This window comes from Sceloporus occidentalis, unplaced genomic scaffold (genome assembly GCF_023333645.1).
Source record: "Sceloporus occidentalis isolate IW3139 unplaced genomic scaffold, rSceOcc1.0.p SCAF_1, whole genome shotgun sequence".
Classification (NCBI taxonomy): domain Eukaryota; kingdom Metazoa; phylum Chordata; class Lepidosauria; order Squamata; family Phrynosomatidae; genus Sceloporus; species Sceloporus occidentalis.
This window is the reverse complement of record NW_028316981.1, coordinates 240,680,167-240,697,920: the sequence shown is the minus strand read 5'-3', so window position 1 is coordinate 240,697,920 and position 17,754 is coordinate 240,680,167. Positions and strand designations below refer to the sequence as shown.

The window sequence follows — 17,754 nt, the reverse complement described above, 5'->3', positions numbered from 1 at the left end:
AACCTGGAAACCAATGTGGAGGAGCTCTGGGTGGAAGGTAAGCCTGGCTTCGGGGCTCCCCATCGCTGCCCAAGGCGCTCCTTGCCTTGGACACTTGGATTTGGGTCCCATGTCTTTCACCCTCAGGAAGGGCGGGGGGGGGGCTGGGGAAGAAGAGAGAGAAGGCATTGGGGCACAACACTCTGCAAGCCATGCTGGGGGGGGGATCTTTGGAGGAGGCTTGAAAGAAAAAGGGAAGCCTTTGAGCAAAATAAAAAAAGGGGGGGACCCTGGCTGGGGGCAGCCCAGGTTCCCTTTGAGAAGAGGCTGGTGGGGCCAGGGAGGGCGGCGGGGCTGTTTGGGGGGACTGGCTCCTTTTCCCCCCACTCTCTCTCTCTCTCTCTCTCACACAAAGTGCATGAAAGGGAAGCCTGTCTGGAAAGGAGCCCACCCAGCCGCCATTTTGTGTGTGCGCTCTGTGTGTGTGTCCCCTTAGCATTAGCAGCAGCAGCAGCAGCAACAGGCTCTGCTTGTGTGTGGTCCTGTTTTTTTGGACAGCTTTCAGCTTTGAGGGAGGAAACACACACACACACACACACACACACTTGTCTCAAGGTAAAAAAAGAAAGAAAGAAAGAAAGAAAGAAAGAAGAATTAGAAGGGGGGAAAATGTGAAGCCCAGCCTGGAACACATGTTGGAATGTTTGCAAAGCAGCCTTACAGAGCTCCTTTGGTGGAGAGAGATGGGGGCAGATGCAGCAAATTGAGGGGGGGGGGGGTCGGTTTTTAAAGCCAAACTATATTTCTTTCTTTCTTTTTCCCAAAAGTGAGACAAAGGACTGCATTTCTTTTTAAAAAAAAGAGTTCATTGATTAATTTCAGTTTTTAAATGCAAAATAATAATAATAATAATAAATAAAATCTAAGGGTAGTTGTGCTGGCCATAGAGCAAACTCCATCACATCCAAACAATGGACCCAAACAGATAGGCCAAAATAAAGCTGCTTCGCGTCACTTTGGAGGTATGCTGTTTAAATGACACACAGATCTTAAGAGGACAGAAACTGTGTCAAAGCTGCACTCCACTCCTTAGCTTTGGCACAGCTTCCATCCTCTTAGGACACATGCATCATTTAAACAGCATACCTCCAAAGTGACCCAAAGCAGCTTTATTTTGGCCTGTCTGTTCGGGACCCATTGATACCTTTGTGGGGCCCACCCAAATGCACAATGACACTTTGCAAGCTTTCAGAGTCACACTGGCTGTACAACTGCCTTGAGTCCATGCATTTTGGGAGAAAGGTGGGATACGTGAGAAAATAAAATAACATAAATAATAGTAATAATAATAATTAAATGTTATGGGGAAGAAACATTGGCTGGGCAAGTTGAAGACCAACTAATCCGGCTATTTTAAGTTTTCTCATTTTCATGGGTGGCATTTCCTTAACCAGACTGAGGATAAGCAAGGGAGATTTATACACTGAAGCCTTCCTGGCAGTATTTAGTTTGTTAGCCCCCCCCCCCCCCCAGTGTTAGGTAACAGAGTTTTGCACCAATATTTGGCACAAATTGTGTTTTTTTTTGGGGGGGGGGATTCTTTTCCAGTGCTATCTTGAGTATATTTATTTAATGGGACTTGTGTCAATGTACATACTCAGTCTTGCTTTCTCTTGGCTGGCTGAAATAGTTAGCAACTAGATATGTTATGGCATGCTGCTATTTATGCTAACATGATTGATCATCATACAGCGAGTCTGGATTTATTGAAATGGCAGATCAAGGAATTTGACTTCCAAGTGATACTAACATGGTGGTTTGGGGAGTATTCTTGCATATAGCAAAATGGCTAAATGTATGTTCAGAAACCTATGACAGGAGAAAAAAAGGGATAACTCACTAAAAATGTCTACATGGTGATTGTGGAAAAAGGCAGAGTTCATATAGGGTTCATTTAGGAAAGGCACCAGGAACAAAACTAGCAGCGTTTTAATGCTCTCATAGCAATCTATGATGGATTAACTTTTTGTAGTATTGTGTATGTTTCTGGTTGCTGTGATTCAGAAAAGATACTGGAGGGCTGGGGAAACATAGCACAGGAGGGTTACTAAATTGTCATTTTAAGATACAGTAGTTGTGGCTTTTTAGTGTAGGGGGGAAGAGATGTATAAGAAGGGTTTAGTGGAATGCCGCAAAGGTAAACCTGGCATAGAGAGCATGGATAGAGAGATATTTTCACTTACCCTCATGACCACAGAACTCAGGTTAATTTAACTGTTTGGTAGGAGATCCAGGACAGCCGAAAGGACGTGCTTCTTCGTAAAGTGCATAATTAATATGGAGTTTGTGTTGCCAGAAGATGTAGTGAGGGCTGCTATTTTAGATGTAAGGTTGGCATCAGGAGTAGGCATGTCAGATACCTGTTGAGGGCCTTTACTCCAGTAGGGCCAATGGATGAGCCTCCACAATTTGCTCCTCCTTATCATCATTGCAACTGGCTTGTTTGCCTGTTTCTTCCCCTGTTATAGACAGAGTTGGTGATGAGAAGGAGGAGCAGTATTGTTGCCAAGCATGGAAGGAAAAGCAGTGAGGAGGAGGAGCAATGGCAACAGCTGGTGGCAAGGGCAGTGAGATGGTAGAGGCACTTCGGGAGGATGTCTTGCCCAGGTGGCCTTCATTACTTTGCGCCAACAATACTTAGATGGCTATTAAAATGAATTATACTAATTTGTGAAAGTTGGTATACTAGTCATGATGGTGATAGCCAGTGTCCAGGTTCATAACTGGCAACTTGGGCGCAGTGACAAGAAAGGGTTGTTGTGTTTATGTTTTTCATGGGCTATCCCAGAAGCAGCAAGTTGACTGTATGGAAAACCGGACGAGGATAAGAGGGACCATTGCTTAGAGCTGGCAGGACTCCTCATATTGTTATGATGAGTGTACTCCTCGCCTTAGGAATGTGGAAGCCATGGGAGCTTAGACACTGATCAACATGCTGCTGCTGTTATCTGTTTTCACATTCTCTACTTTTTATTTAGACTTCTCCAGTAGAGTCTGGACAGACAATTCATTCATTTCTTTTTATTTTATGAAAGTTGATATCTGCATGGCTGAGCAAATGCGACATTTTGGTTTCTAGCTATTTTAGCTATAACCCAGAACACCTACATGTTCATAAATCTAGTTAACTGAAACTTGGCTTACAAGAAGGCAAGCGGATTTAGTTGTCTTGTCTTGGCTGACTTGGATAGTCCATCGTCCAAGATTGATGGGCCCATCTCTTATCAGCTACTTTTCCTGACAGCTTAACGCCTGCAGTGTCCTGATTACCAGAGTGAAAATTCCACTGTGATTGAATGAATAATATGAACATTACTCTTGGGAGAGGCAGATATGACAAAATAAATGCTTGGCTTGCCAACACTTTCATGTCACTTTTTCAGTTCTTTCTGTGATCGAAATAGATACAGTTGACCTCAGTGTTTGTTTTCTAAGAATCTCTGACTGCAGTCCTAAACCCTAAACTCACTTTCCTAGGAGCCACTCTTGCTCCCTGGTAATTGAGAATTTGGACTTACGTACTGGTTTTAAATGTTTAAGATGGCATAGTATAACTTAATATGACACCCAACATAAAGTTGTAAATCTGTATTTAGTAATTCATGTGTTTCTCAGGAGGGTTGATTAAAAGGAAAGGACACACTGTTTAAATGTGTTATTTTTCTCTTTGGCCTACTTTGCATCACTCAGCAAAAGCAAAATGTCTGGTGATCCCATGTGTTTGTCTTCAGTAGAGAGTACTATATAAATATTCGGCTCATAAACTGGGATAATATGTGAGAGCAGTTTAATATTTCCATGGACAAAAGTGTAAACAGGAGAAAGTACAAAGCCAAGGACTAAGTGGGTAACACTAATCTGGAAAATGTGGTTCTTACTTTGTGCAGAGGCTGAACACTAGAAAGTCCATCTTTGTTGGTGTTACTTCTTTGCTTGGGCATGAATCAGCTCAGATGAATAGAATCTTTTGCAACACTCATTTCTTTAAACAGGACTTGTGCCCATATTTTGATAAAATACTGTGCAATACGAAAAGAGATACCTGTAATAAGGGAAGGTTTTTTCGTGATTCAGAGGCCTAATTGAGCTGTTCTTCTAGTCTGAATTGGCATAGCATTAAGGCTGCACACTGAAGATTGCAGGGTAGTTTCACACATTATTTGAGCAAGAGAGATTTGGTTCACCATGTGAAGATGTAGTGAAGGGGTTCCCCTTTCCCCTCTGATAAGATGTATGACTCCAGATACGGAAACAGCTAATCATTTCACCAAGGAGAAACAGACATTGAGCCAGATGTCTAGAAAGAGAAGGCATAATTATTTGTGGCTTCTGCATGATGTGCAAAGCAGGATTTTGGCAGGCTTAGTACACCTTAGCATCTATGTTGAATTCCTAAAGTAGTTAAAAGAGGGGGAAATCCATCTCTTTTTTATTCTTGCTATTAGATGTACAAGAGAGTCTAATCCTGATGATTGTATAAATATAGACTTGGGGGGGGGGTAGTATGGGAATTGCTTACCTTAACTAATCTGGTCATTTTTGAATAGGAGGAGGGGGAATGTGCCTTCATTACAGGTACATAGACTTGTGGATTCAGTTGTATTAACCTTAACTCTGAAGAACTTCCATTCATTTCAGTGGGGTTTACTTATAGGAGAATGTGCATAAAATTTCACTGGGTGTTGTTTAATAATCCTGCTAGTGTGGCTGCAGTGGGATGTATCTAATATAGATTGCTGTTCTGGGTCACTTTCAAACTGTCATTCATAAATTGTTAGGGAAACTGTAGGTCCTCCCAAAGTTTTGAACTTTCATGCTGTGTTCCTTCAAATTGTTTCTGACTTACAGCGACCATAAGGCAAACCAACTACAGGATTTTCTTGGCAAGATTTGTTCAGAGAGGGATTGTCTTTGCTTCCTTCTGAGGCTGAGATATTGTGGCTTACCCATGGTCACCTAGTTGGTTTCCATGGTTGAGCAGAGATTCGAACCTTGGCGTCTAGAATCATAGTCCAGTGCTCAAAACATTATATCATACTGGCTGTCTACAGTTCCCATAATACCTTGGTATTGGCCACAGCGGGTGAGACTTTTGGACTTCAGCTCTCAGAACAACTAAAGGACCAGAAGTTGTCTTATCCCTATTTTAACAGGATAAGCAGCAATTATTTTCACCCAGAATGAGACAACATAAGGGTTATCAGATTAAATATAGGACTGGACTCATGTATCTTTAATAGCACTGAAGAAGGAATTTCAGCAAATGTTGCTTCTTGCGCTACTGAAATTCTTGCTTGTAACAATCATTATAGAAACTCCATTCTGTAGCAACTGTTCATATTGGACACAGGTGTATAACACCGCAAGCTATGGGGTCCATGGGAACTTTGCTTTACCATAAATTCATAGCATGCTAATGAATGTTACTCAATCACTCCTGATTGCAGTGGGAGCGGCTACACAAACCTTAGGGCTTTGCGCCATGGTTTGTTTATCATGTCATGCAAACCAGGGTGCATCTGCCACTCTGGATTTGTTTCTCTCTCAACAAACCAGAGATTGAATCTACAAACAAACATAGAACAAACTGGATTCTATCTCTGGTTTGTTGGGAGAGAAACCGGACTGTCAGCTGTGCCCAGATTCACATGGCAGACTAAAATCAGATGAGGTAAAACTTTTCACCTGCTGGATGTTAGTGGAATGGTTTTACTGACCAGTGTTGAAGGGAATTGTAGGCCTAAAACACCATTAGCCACCCCTGTGATAAACCACAGAACAAAGCTTCCCCCTATGCAATAGACACCATGCACTAGCTCACTTAGTATATACAGTAGTGAGCTAAGCCTGTGTATCTTTGGATCCTCATGTTGTGTGAACATGCCCTTTGCATGGGAAGGCTATACAGTGCATTGGGGAAAAGTTCCAACCACTGTTCTCTCAGAGTTGCACAGCAAATCTGATTACTATATATGTTTCCTGCTTCCAGCCTTCTTTTATCTCACAATTAGCAATTTTGAATCACAGGACTCATGGTTTAGGGCCTGGTGTCAACACTTGCTAACCTTTCCATTTAATTTGGGAGATGATATTGAGCATAGCCAACTCTCTCCTTTCCTGATTGTAGTTTAAATACATGGTGAACAATATTGGCCAAATAAGGTGAATACTTCAAATTACTTAAAATAGATGTCCATCGTCGTTGCAATAAAGTCACTTTATTTTTGTTGTTAAAGCTGTTTAAAAATTATTGCCTCTCAAGAAATTGTCATTATTTATGTTAGAGACCAGTCTGTTTCATGTAACGTCTGTTGGAATACTAGAGACTCAGTGTTAGAAGATATACCTTTAAAATCTGTTGCAAGTGAACTATAAACTTCCAAAATCCCAGCTCCAACTTCATTGTGAGAATACAGTTTGAATGAGTTTTAAGATGATCCAGACTCCAACATGAGTGATTAGCAGTGTATGTTTAAAGCTATTAGAGTTGAAATATTTATACAAGGACTGCAAAAACCCACCTGGTGGGCAAGTTCTCAGAACAAGGGAGAAAAAGTCAGTGACCAAAAAGAAACAGTACTCAAAATCATTCTTGTAACATTTTCTTCCACAGTTTCCTCCTTATGCCGGCACTCTTGGACTTCTGTAAACCTACTGGTACTGAGTGGCTTTTCCCTGAATCACTTCATGGCATTGTCCTGGAATACATATTAAGTTTCTTTGTGTAATATTCTAAGGAACTATTTCTTTATCTCAGAATATTTTATTTTGTTTTCCCTCCATGCCCTAAGATTGTATTTAACTTAGTCACTGACACTAAACACAACAGCAACTAAGAAGTAAGTCCTGTCAAATATAATGCAGCCTGGTTTTGAATAAAATATGCATGGAATTGCTTTGTCAGTTGTGTTGTCAAACCTGGTACTTCATATACTAACATTTTCCAGATCCCCACATTAAAGGATCATTTTACCTGCCATCTCCACTGAAACCATTATTAAATGCAAAAGTGTTTCAGAAAGTTAATCTTGGAAAGATTTATACATATTTATGCATTTGGTTGTTTTGTTTTTGTTTTGTTTTTAACAAAAAAACTAAACCTTGAATGTCACTGTATTGATTTACAGTGCTTCCAAATTCATGTTCTCCTTGTGTAGATAGCCCAAACTTAATTACTGCAGTGTGTTGTATCTGGAGCTATATTATTGATTTATTACTGTATATTATTCATAGACCACCTTTCAGGGTTAATTCTTCCAAGACAACTCAAAACATGTAAGAACACAAAACTGAATTTCCTTTAGAAATATTGGCTTAGTTCAGAATGTAGTACATATGCTGCTGATTGGCATGGGTTTCAGGGAAAACTTCATTTCAGCACTGGAACAGCTGCACTTCTGAACCTGTTTGAAGGTTCCAGGATATTTTCCCTGTTCTCAAGTTCTATACAGTTATAAAGTTTGTCTCAAGCGGTGCATCTACACTGCATGGATAATGCAGTTTGATACCACTTTAAGTGCCATAGCACCATCCTGTGGAATCCTGGGATTTGTAGTTTTACAAGATCTTTATCCTTCTCTGCCAAAGTGTGCTGGTGCCTCACAAACCTACAAATCCCAGGATTCTGTACAATGGAGCCACGGCAGTTAAAGTGGTGTGTAGATGCACCCCAAAGACTCTTACCATATATGGAACGAGAATTGCTAAATGTCCAAACAGTGTTCAGGAAAGGAAGAGGCAGTAGGGATCATATAGCCAACATATACTGGATAATGAAAAGTACTAATGAGTTTCAAAAGAAGTCCAGCCTTGCTCTATTGACTACAGCAAAGCATTTGGTTGTATAGATTATGAGAAACTGAGGATCAATCTTAAAGAAATAGGTGTGCCAAAATATTTGATAGTCCTGATGCGTAACCTGTCTACTATCAGGACAGAATATGTAGAAATGAAATGGTTTCCAGCTGGAAAGGGAGTCAGGCAAGGCTGCAGTCTATTACCGTATCTATTTAACTTGCATGTCAACATCATACGAAAAGCAGGATTGGACTCAGAAGAGGGAGGCATGGAAATTGGAGGAAGGAACATGAACAATCTAAGAAATGCAGATGACACCATAATATTAACAGAAAGTTTCAGAAATATGGAAAGATTATTAAAGAAGGTCAAGGCAGAAATTATGATCCCAGATGATCTACATAATTTTAAAGCAAAATAGTTCAAAATTTTCCATTCTTGGGCTCAATTATCAATCAGAGCAGAGACTTCAGTCAAGAAATCAGAAGAAGACTAGGACTTGAAAGGGCAGCTATGAAGGAACTACAGAAGATTGTGAAGTGTAAAGATACATAATATCAAAGTTAGGATAATCCATGCCATTGTATTTCCCATTTTATGTATGGTTGTGAAAGCTGAACAGTGAAGGAAGCTGATAGGAAACAAACCAACTCACAGACCCCATGAGAGCCAGTGGACTGAGCAGAGGTGGTATCTGTCTCCAAAATAATGGGGGAAGTACCCTCCACTTGATTCATGAGCTGCCTCTGAAATGACCACAATGGTTCTTTTAGACTCCTATATCATTAAAAAGGTAACGGTTTCCCCTTTGATATGATTCTCAGCTTGTGTCTGACTGTAGGGGACAATACTCATCTCTGTTAATAAGCTGAGGGAGCCAGCATTGTCAAAGATGACTCCATAGTCATGTGGCCAGCATGACTGTACAGAATGCTGTTATCTTCCCACCGGTGGTATCTGTTTATCCACTTGCACTTTTATATGCTTTCGAGCTGCTAGGTTGGCAGAAGCTGGGACTAGTGACGGGAGCTTACTCTGTCATGCGGTGCTTGGGTCTTGAACTGCTGACCTATAGACCTTGCCATCGTCAGTGTCTTAACCACTGAGCCACCACATCCCAATCATTATCTCCTATATTATTAATGATAATCCTATATCATTAATCCACATGAATTTATGGGATCCATATCCAAATAGTAAAAGATCCAGGGACATTTGATTTTGCATGCCTTCGAGTTATTTCCAACTTAAGGCAACCCTATTACAAGGCTTGCTTAGCAAGATTTGTTCAGAGTGGAGTTGCTTTTGCCTTCCTCTGAGAGTGTATGACTTGCCCAGGATCACTCTGGGTTTTCATGGCTAAGCAGGGATTCTAACCCTGATCTTCAGAGTCATAGTCCAGCGATCAAACCACTGTGCCACGTTGGCCACTCAAATGAAGTCAAACCAAGTACCATCAATTTAGCTTTTTGGACTAAAGGCTTCAAGATAAAACAAGTGATACGAATCTCCCAGGGGCTGACTTCTTTTTGTGCATTTGTGGCAACATCTTATATTTTAATAATATTGAAACATAAGAAGAGCCATATTGGAGCATACCAAGGCTCTATCTAGTTGGACATGATTGCAACAACTCCCTCCATCCTATGCTTCTGGCAATATATAGCTATTTTCACTAGGAACCATTGATGGCTCCTTCCTCTTTATTTATTTTAAATAAGCATAGCGTTTTGTGGTTTACCTGTTCATTTTTCTTCAAATTTTTACGCAATACATGAATGATGTAGGAGTTGGCTGTAAGAGAGTGGAGAAGAGTTTGGTATTTTTCCCCCAAGGAGTTGCCAATATCTAGTTGTAACAGGAATTTTAAAAGAAATATTTCAACTAATTTTGTGGGTTTGATTGCACACTAAGGTACAGTATCAGATTTGACAGAATGCCATAAACTGCAGGAAGAAAAAAACATGCAATATATTATAGGAGCTGCCAGAAAGCATCTCTTATCATCCAATGATAGAAAGATTTCTAATAATTCAACTTTGAAAATTCAGTTTGTTGTTAATTCATTAGAGTTATCATCCTAGTGTGTTCATGGTGGGCATGGTTGGCTGCAGGAGGAGACACAAAGTAATTTATAATGTGCAAATAAATAAATAGTGGCTACAGAATTACACAACAAGTAGCATACACTACCAGTGTCAGGAATGGTAAAGCAGTGTGAAGTGACTATGGACAGAAATTAGTATCAGGTTTACAGGAGGATACAACACTGAAAAGTATTTTAAAGAACAATTGCTGGTTGCACCCAAAGGGTGCACCAACCACTTCTCCTCATTCTGGAGGGAAGTGGCTAGCGAGTGCCGCTAGTCTTGGGCCCAGAGCTGTTCAACATCTTTATCAATGACTTGGATGAAAGAATAGAAAGCATGCTTATCAAATCTGCAGCTGACACCAAATTAGGATAGCTAATATCCCAAAAGACAAGATCATCATTCAAAATAACTTTAATAGATAAGAAAGCTGGGTCAAAAGTTACAAAATGGATTTCAACAGGGAGAAATATAAGGTATTTCTTAGGCAGAAAATACACTTAGGCAGAAAAAATAAAATGCATAGGTATAAGATGAGGGACACCTGGCTTGACAACAATACATGTGAAAGGGATCTGGGAGAACTCGTCATCTGCTGGCATAATCAGTATACTGTAAAACAGATAACAGTAGTCTGTAGCCAGGGCAGAAGAATGAAATACAGAAAAGTTTACACTTTCCAGACCTTGAGTTAGGAGCGATGCTTTGGCCTGCTAGAGGATTTTGGAAGACTGAACAGTGATAGCAAAATCACTTTGATTGTCTTTGGTGTAGAAGGGAGAGGAAGAGCTGGTTCTACTGGGAGAATTTAGGGCAAGATGAGAAAAGATAGCAGGTGAGATCAGATGGTATGGATGGTCTTTAGAAATTGACCACCAACCCTTCAACTGCTCCTGCCATCAAAAATCATAACTGTGACCCTTGTAACTGTGTAACAAAAATCATAACTGTATAGTATGACTGCTCTATAGCAAACAGCATTGTACTATTAACCAAGGTTTACTGTAGATAAAGGGTAAAGGTAGTCCCTTGACGTGAATGTCTAGTTGTAACCAACTGTAGGGAGCAGTGCTCATCTTTGTTTCTAAGCCAAAGAGCCAGCGTTGTCCGAGGACTGCTCTGGTGGTCATGTGGCCAGCATGACTGCACCAAACACTGTTACTTTCCCTCTGAGAAGTGGTACCTATCTATCTTGTTGCATTTGCATGCTTTCGAACTGCTAGGATGGTAGAAGCTGGGACTAGTGACAGAAGCTCACCCCATCATGCAGCACTCAGGCCTCAAACTGTTCAACCTTCTGATCTTACGATCATCAGAACTGGCGTCTTAACCACTAAGCCACTGCATATTTCCTCTGTTATGCTTCAGAATTGCTAACACCAACTATGCCAAACAAGTAGATGCTTCCTGTATAATTGGTACATTGGGACAGAAATATATCAAATAAATATACAGTGGTTTTTTTCTCTCTCAGACATTATGCTCATTATGCTTGGGGTTTCTTTAGTGACTTCTCCTCCAGTAAAGCTTAGGTTTATGCCTGCTCTATATCTGAAACACAATTTCATCAGGGCCTCTAGGCCGTGGTTCTCTAAGGACCAAGTCTCTACAGATTCAGTTGCCACACTGAGTTTTCACACTCTGGCAAGCACAATGGACTGGAGGCAGCTCCCTAGCCACAGAAGTTTGGGGAACAGGAATGACCACTAAGGTTTGGAGGATAACTGGGCTTTTTTTGGGCCTGTGTTTGATAGCTTCTGTCTGAACATTTGGCTTGCATTTCCAGCTTTGATCTAGAAAGTGAAAACTGGATCAGCTTTAGAGATGGGAGTAAAATTCATTTGGTTTCTGTTAATATGAGGCTATTTAATTTGCACTTTTTCAACTGGAGCAGAATTATCTGTTGTTTTTTTCATACTTCTCCAAATCTCGAACTGCACTTCGCTGTTTAAAAAATTGAAAAACTGCATTTAAAAAGAATATTTTAGCAAAGAAGGTGCTTGCAAAGAAAGTGTTCATTGGGGAAATAATATACAAATGAACAGATCACATATCCATAAATGCATACAATTTTAATATGAACATAATAAGAATAGTTGCAGGTTGATGACAAACAGGATGAAATTAACTTGTGTTTGAAAAAACACAAACATTCTAGAAAGCAAATCAGGTAGATTCATCCATGCCTGGTCAGTTTGATTTTTTTCTCAAGTGTTAAGAGCACCAAACAAGTGTAGAATCAAAGCAGAATGAGAGCTTGGTTATCATCCCTGATCTTCCCAGTGTGTTTTGGATATACAACTTGAGGTCAAATGAAACTTGTCTCTTGGAGAAATGGAAAAATCATCACCTTTTATATGTACCTCTGGCAATTATGCAGGTCTAGAATTGATGGACTCTTGTAAATAATTTTTCATTACTTGCATTGTTTTGTGAATATTTGATAGTATGAAGTTCTACGCAGTAAGCTAGGGAGTTAAGACACTGACTCTAGTGATCACAAGGTTGGCAGATCGGCAGTTTGTGACCCAAGCACCTCATGATGGAGTGAGCTCCCATCACCAGTCCTAGCTTCTGCCAACCTAGCAGTTCAAAAGTATGTAAAATACAAGTAGATAAATAGGTACCACTTTTGTGGGAAGGGAACAGCATTCTATGTGCCTCAGCATTCAGTCATGTTAGCCACATGACCATGGAGTCGTCTTGGACAATGCTGACTCCCTCAGCTTAATAACAGAGATGAGCACCCCTACAGTCGGACATGACTAGTCAATCTTGTCAAAGGGGAAACCCTTACGTTTATGCACTAAGACTTCCTACAGATGTGAGAATGTACTTTGTATGCAATGCCAAATTCAGTCCATAGCATCAGGATCTTGGTTAGCAGGGCTAGGAAAGATCTTGGATATATTCCAGTCAGAGTAGACAGGACAAGATTAAATGTGTCAAGGGTCTGATTCACTATGTAGAGAAGTGAATATTCTGAATGCTGAAGTCGAAGGCTTTCATGGTCAGCATCCATAGTTTTCTGTAGGTCTTTCGGGCTATGTGGCCATGTTCTAGAAGAGTTTATTCCTGATGTTTCACCAGAATCTGTAGCTGGCATCTTCAGAGAATGCCCTGAATGCTGTTGAAGGATAGGGGAGCTTGAGGATATCTCATCCACAGTGTTGCCAAGAGTCTGGATAGAGTCAAGAGCAGCTAACAACAACAGTCCCTTTATGGATGGGGCACAGTGTGCTGCTGCCCTTTTGGCAGTTTCCCCCCCCAAAAAAACACCTTCTCTCAGCTGTCAATTCCCAGGAGGGGTTACTGGAGAAGAGAGAATGAGGAGACAGTTCAACCCTGAGGGAAAGGGATAGGAGGGTGAATTCTATCTGAGAGGGCACTCTGATCTCCTTATCCTAAGCTAAGCCAAATCAGTTCATCAGTGTCTGCATTGTCCCTGCACTCTGTCCCCCATCCCAATAGGTAAGCAGCACCAGCACCTTCCAGAGCTTCACAACTATGGGGAGGGAGATTTTGGATGGGGCACAAAGGAATATTTGCACTCATCCAAGTACAGTGGGTGGACACAGAACTGTTCAGGCAGAGCATTACTGTTTACCTGCCTGATGTAGGATCTCAATTATTATTTCCAAGCTCTGACTTAATTTGATTTTTCTCTGTCTACTGCTCTTTGTTTAATAGCTGAAAAAGATTTGGTAACAGATCCATACATTGATTTTTCTTTCTGCTATCAGGACAATATTCATAGTTGTTTATGAAAAAGTGGACAGTACCATAGCCTCCAATGCATTCCTTCTCCTTTGCTTTATGTGCTCCTGATTTTGATTCTTGAGTTTCACAGGGTGTTAATAAAAGATGATTGAGAGGGTTTTTTTTCATTGCAGTATTTGCTACAGAGTAGTTTCACACAACTTAATAAGGACTGCAAGATATAATTTCTGATATTGGAGTCTGTGTGGTGGCTACAAAGCAGTCATTGGCTCAGTTAAAATGTTATGAACCCAATTGTCCAAAAAGTAAGTGTGTGTGTGTGTGTGTGTGTGTGTGTGTGTGTGTGTGTGTGTGTTAACAGCCTTCAAGGTGATCTCAACTTATGGTGACCCTATGAATGAAAGACCTCCAGGTCTCTCTCTTATCAACAGCAGGGCCATGGCTTCCTGGATTGAGTCTATCCACCTGTAATGCAGGGTTCCTCTTTTCCTGCTGCCTCCTACCTTATCTATGTTGTGAAACTGTGTAATTCCTGCTCCACCTTCTTATTTTCTCTAAATAAAGTTTTCTGCAATACTGGAACTAGGAGGCTAAGATTGGAATCTTGTGGTCATTTATCTAGGAATAAGTACCATCACACTCATGGGAAGTACTTCTGAGTAGACATTATAGGTTTCCACTCCACATTAGTTCCTTGATTCCAAAATGTAGTTTACAAACTTGGTTTCAAAGCATTTTCCATATTTTTGTTACTGAATGGTTAGAGAAAGCCAGGAAAGTGGAGGTGAAAATTCATGTGTGAAGGAGAAAGGACCACACATCCTTGCAGTATGTTCCCAAGTCTTCAAGCCTTATTTGAAGATGAAGGTCACGATTAAGCCATTGTGGTATCTGACTTTTTAGAATATACAGCAGCTGGTTATTTTCTCATTCTGATGTTTAATAGCTGTACAATTCCAGTTTAGTTGCCCCCCCCCCTTTTTTTTTTCCATGCAGCAGATTCCTCTGCCATTGATTCTCATGTGTGGGCTGTGTGAAAAACACCTTGTCAGATACTTATCCAATCTCATCCTCGTGCATTTCTTTCTTTGACACCTTCTGTTTCTAAACATTGTTTTCAATAATATTGGGGATTATGGTTCTTCTCTGTTTATTTCTGGTATGGTCTTTGACCAGCAGGTTTGAAAGTGCAACTGGATCCTTTGGGTATGTGCTCAACCGTTAGGAGACTCCAAAATATGACAACTTCCAGATGTTTGAACTGACTGATCCTTTTGTTTAGATTATGCTCCAAAGCTGATGCCTAGATTAGTGCTGGCTGGATAAAGCTATGGGAGATCTGTCTGGTTTTCCACAATGCCATGTTTATATTTCATATGGATTTCTCCTTCAAAGCTGACCTTTTGGTGACCTGCTAAAACCATGTCCACTAGGATGCCAACTTTAACTTGTCCACAACAGGTTTCTTTTTCACATCTGTGGGCAGATTGTGAATTCATGGTTCTGGGTATGTTACTCAGTTTTAGCAAATCAAGACTCCTGCTGCTCAAGATCAAACTGTGTCCATCCAAATGAGATTCTCTCTCATAGAAGATATCCCTTCCTTGTATTCCATATTGCTCCAAAATACTGAGATGTCCCTGTAAGATAACAGAAAATGATGCTCCAATGCAAATTACCTAAATACTTTAGGAGATGAACAAATATCTGGAGAGGGATGTTGATGAGGGGGATGGCGATGATGATGATGATGATGATGATCATCATCATCATCATCATCATCAGGTAAATAGCTTTTCTGGATTATGTTGGTAAGCATTACCAGGTGGTACATAGTGAGTTCATATATTTCATAGAATTTAGATATTTATGAGATGTATATAGTGGAATTTTGGATAATACGTAGTCATTTTTCAGTGTTACATTTTTCTTTTACCAGTTTCCTTATACATTAAGCGATATGGTACCATTTTTGCTTTGCGCATATTGTTCCCATATTGGCAAAGTTTACCTCAGGAAACTGTTTCATCTGTTTTAAGCATATTATTTTGTATGCTAAGAACAGAACCCCCTCTGTTTAATTTATGAGCTTGAAAAGATAAAGTTGAAGGTCATGAAATCTCATTGACATCAGTGCATGACTTGAAGCTGACTTAGAGCTAGTCTTCATGTAAGTGTATTATGTGAATTTCTGCGGATTTTCGCTGGTTAATTGTCTTCACTTTCCTGTGCAAATTCACATCTATTTGCATCTATTCACCCTCTGATGAAAATGCTCACCCATCCAAAGTCATGTGAAGCAGATGCAATAATGCATATTTCTGCAGATTTCCATGGACATTCTGGCAAAAACGCAAAGCCTTTTCCCACAGAGTTTAAAGAGGTGGGTTTTTTTTTTTTGGGGGGGGGGGCTTCCACAAATCGCCTGAACTCCTGCGAATCATGTATGGCCTGATTGCATTCTGTTAGACTGAAATAGGTGTATTTTAATTGTGTAGAAAACACCTTAAATATCTCTTACTGAAATAGTATTTAACAAAATTTCTCCCAGAAAAACAAAAACAAAAAACACCTTCTTGTATCCTGCAGTGTTTGGGGTTTAGAGTTGTCTCCATGTCAGCCACTCTTCATGCCTTTTGATTGCAAATATGACACCCAAGTGGAAGTTTGGATACATTAATTTAGCAGATTATCCAGGAAACAACTGAGCTGATAAGACTCTTCATTCTTTTCCAAAACATTTTATTTTTTGTTTGATGCCCCCCTCCCAAAATACTATGGTCAATAATAATGCAGATCTTGTAACAGAAATACCAGTACTGAGGAAGTGGAGGGTAATGGTCATGATGGCGACAGAATCTCAGCTTTAGTGATCCCAAGACAACCTTCAGCCTTAAAGATATAAGTAGTTTCCGTGGTGTCTGTGAGACTTCCATATTTTGCACATGCAAGTATCCACAAGTAGGGGCGGATGTCTTTTACTTGCATATCCTGTAGCATACACCCGAATACTTGTAAATCATTCTTAATCACTGATAATGTTTTTAAAAAGCCCCAAAGAAACCTATTCCCTCTTCTGTTTACTAAACCAGCATATTTGTGCTTGTTCAGTCAGTAATCAGAAATGAAGTGCAACATATCAGGAACAAGCACTGTTAAGTCAACTTGTAGAGCTTTCCCCCCTCCCCTTAAATCATTGCTTAAGGGCTTCTGGCCTCTAGCTCAGGAATCCTGCCCAAAAATGCCAGATGTATTACACAGTCAAGTCTTGCAATGTAAACAGTGCTCTGTGCCATGAGAGCAGGGTGGTCCATCTCCTTTTTTCCCCTTCTTTTTTTAAGAGCAGGGTGGAAAAAAAATCTCTCTCCTCTGAAAAGAGCACAGTAGTTGTAGTGTTGTTTGAGTTCTTGGCTACAGAGCTAGGTTTCTGTAGCTGCAAAAGCACAGATAAATTAATACTTTGGACTGGCAAGGAGTGTTGACTGAAACCAAGATGTTGGAAAGCATAGCACAGCATTGATTGTGCTCCATTAATTTTTTTAAAAATACGTTTCATTTTTTTCTTTTAAAGGTATGAATAAGAATAATTAAATTTACTCACCATTTTTGTTAGAGAGCAGTGTAATCATTGCATAGCAAGTCAATATCAACAACAAGCAAGTGTAAAGTACTGTCCCTTGAAAGAGATTGTATGTGGCACTATATTGCACCCCTAGCCCCAAATCAGAAGACTGGCTTCCCCTATAGCAGTTAAACATAAGAATGTTCCTGGTGTATCAGACCAAAGGTGTCTCTAGCTCAGCCTGTTGTTTCCCAGTGGCCAACAAGTTGTTTCTGGGAAATCCACAAAGGTAGTAGGAAGGCAATAGACCTCTCCTGCTTTTATGCCTCAGTGACTGGCAGAGCTTGGAATAATAAACTGCAGGAGTCGTTTTGGAAGAGCAGAAGAGATTCCTACAGTTTCTTATCTTCTTCATAGTCAGCACAGGAGCTTGGAAAAAATTATATTTTGGACCACAGTTCCCATAGTCCTTTGACTATAACTCCCAGAACCCCCTAGCCAGCATTCTGGGAGTTGTAGTTTAAAAAAACCCTTTTCCAAGTGTTG

At 40.3% G+C, this 17,754-nt stretch overlaps 1 protein-coding gene across 1 annotated transcript in view; it reads left to right on the top strand.

The window, feature by feature from the left end:
- The window catches only part of PTCH1 (patched 1), a 116,292-nt gene that overhangs the window by 2,717 nt on the left and 95,821 nt on the right, over positions 1–17,754 (top strand). The window contains exon 2 of the mRNA XM_089490909.1: positions 1–37. This exon is cut by the window's left edge and continues 156 nt beyond it. Coding sequence (XP_089347035.1) covers positions 1–37 — 37 coding nt within the window. The remainder of the gene's footprint in view (positions 38–17,754) is intronic.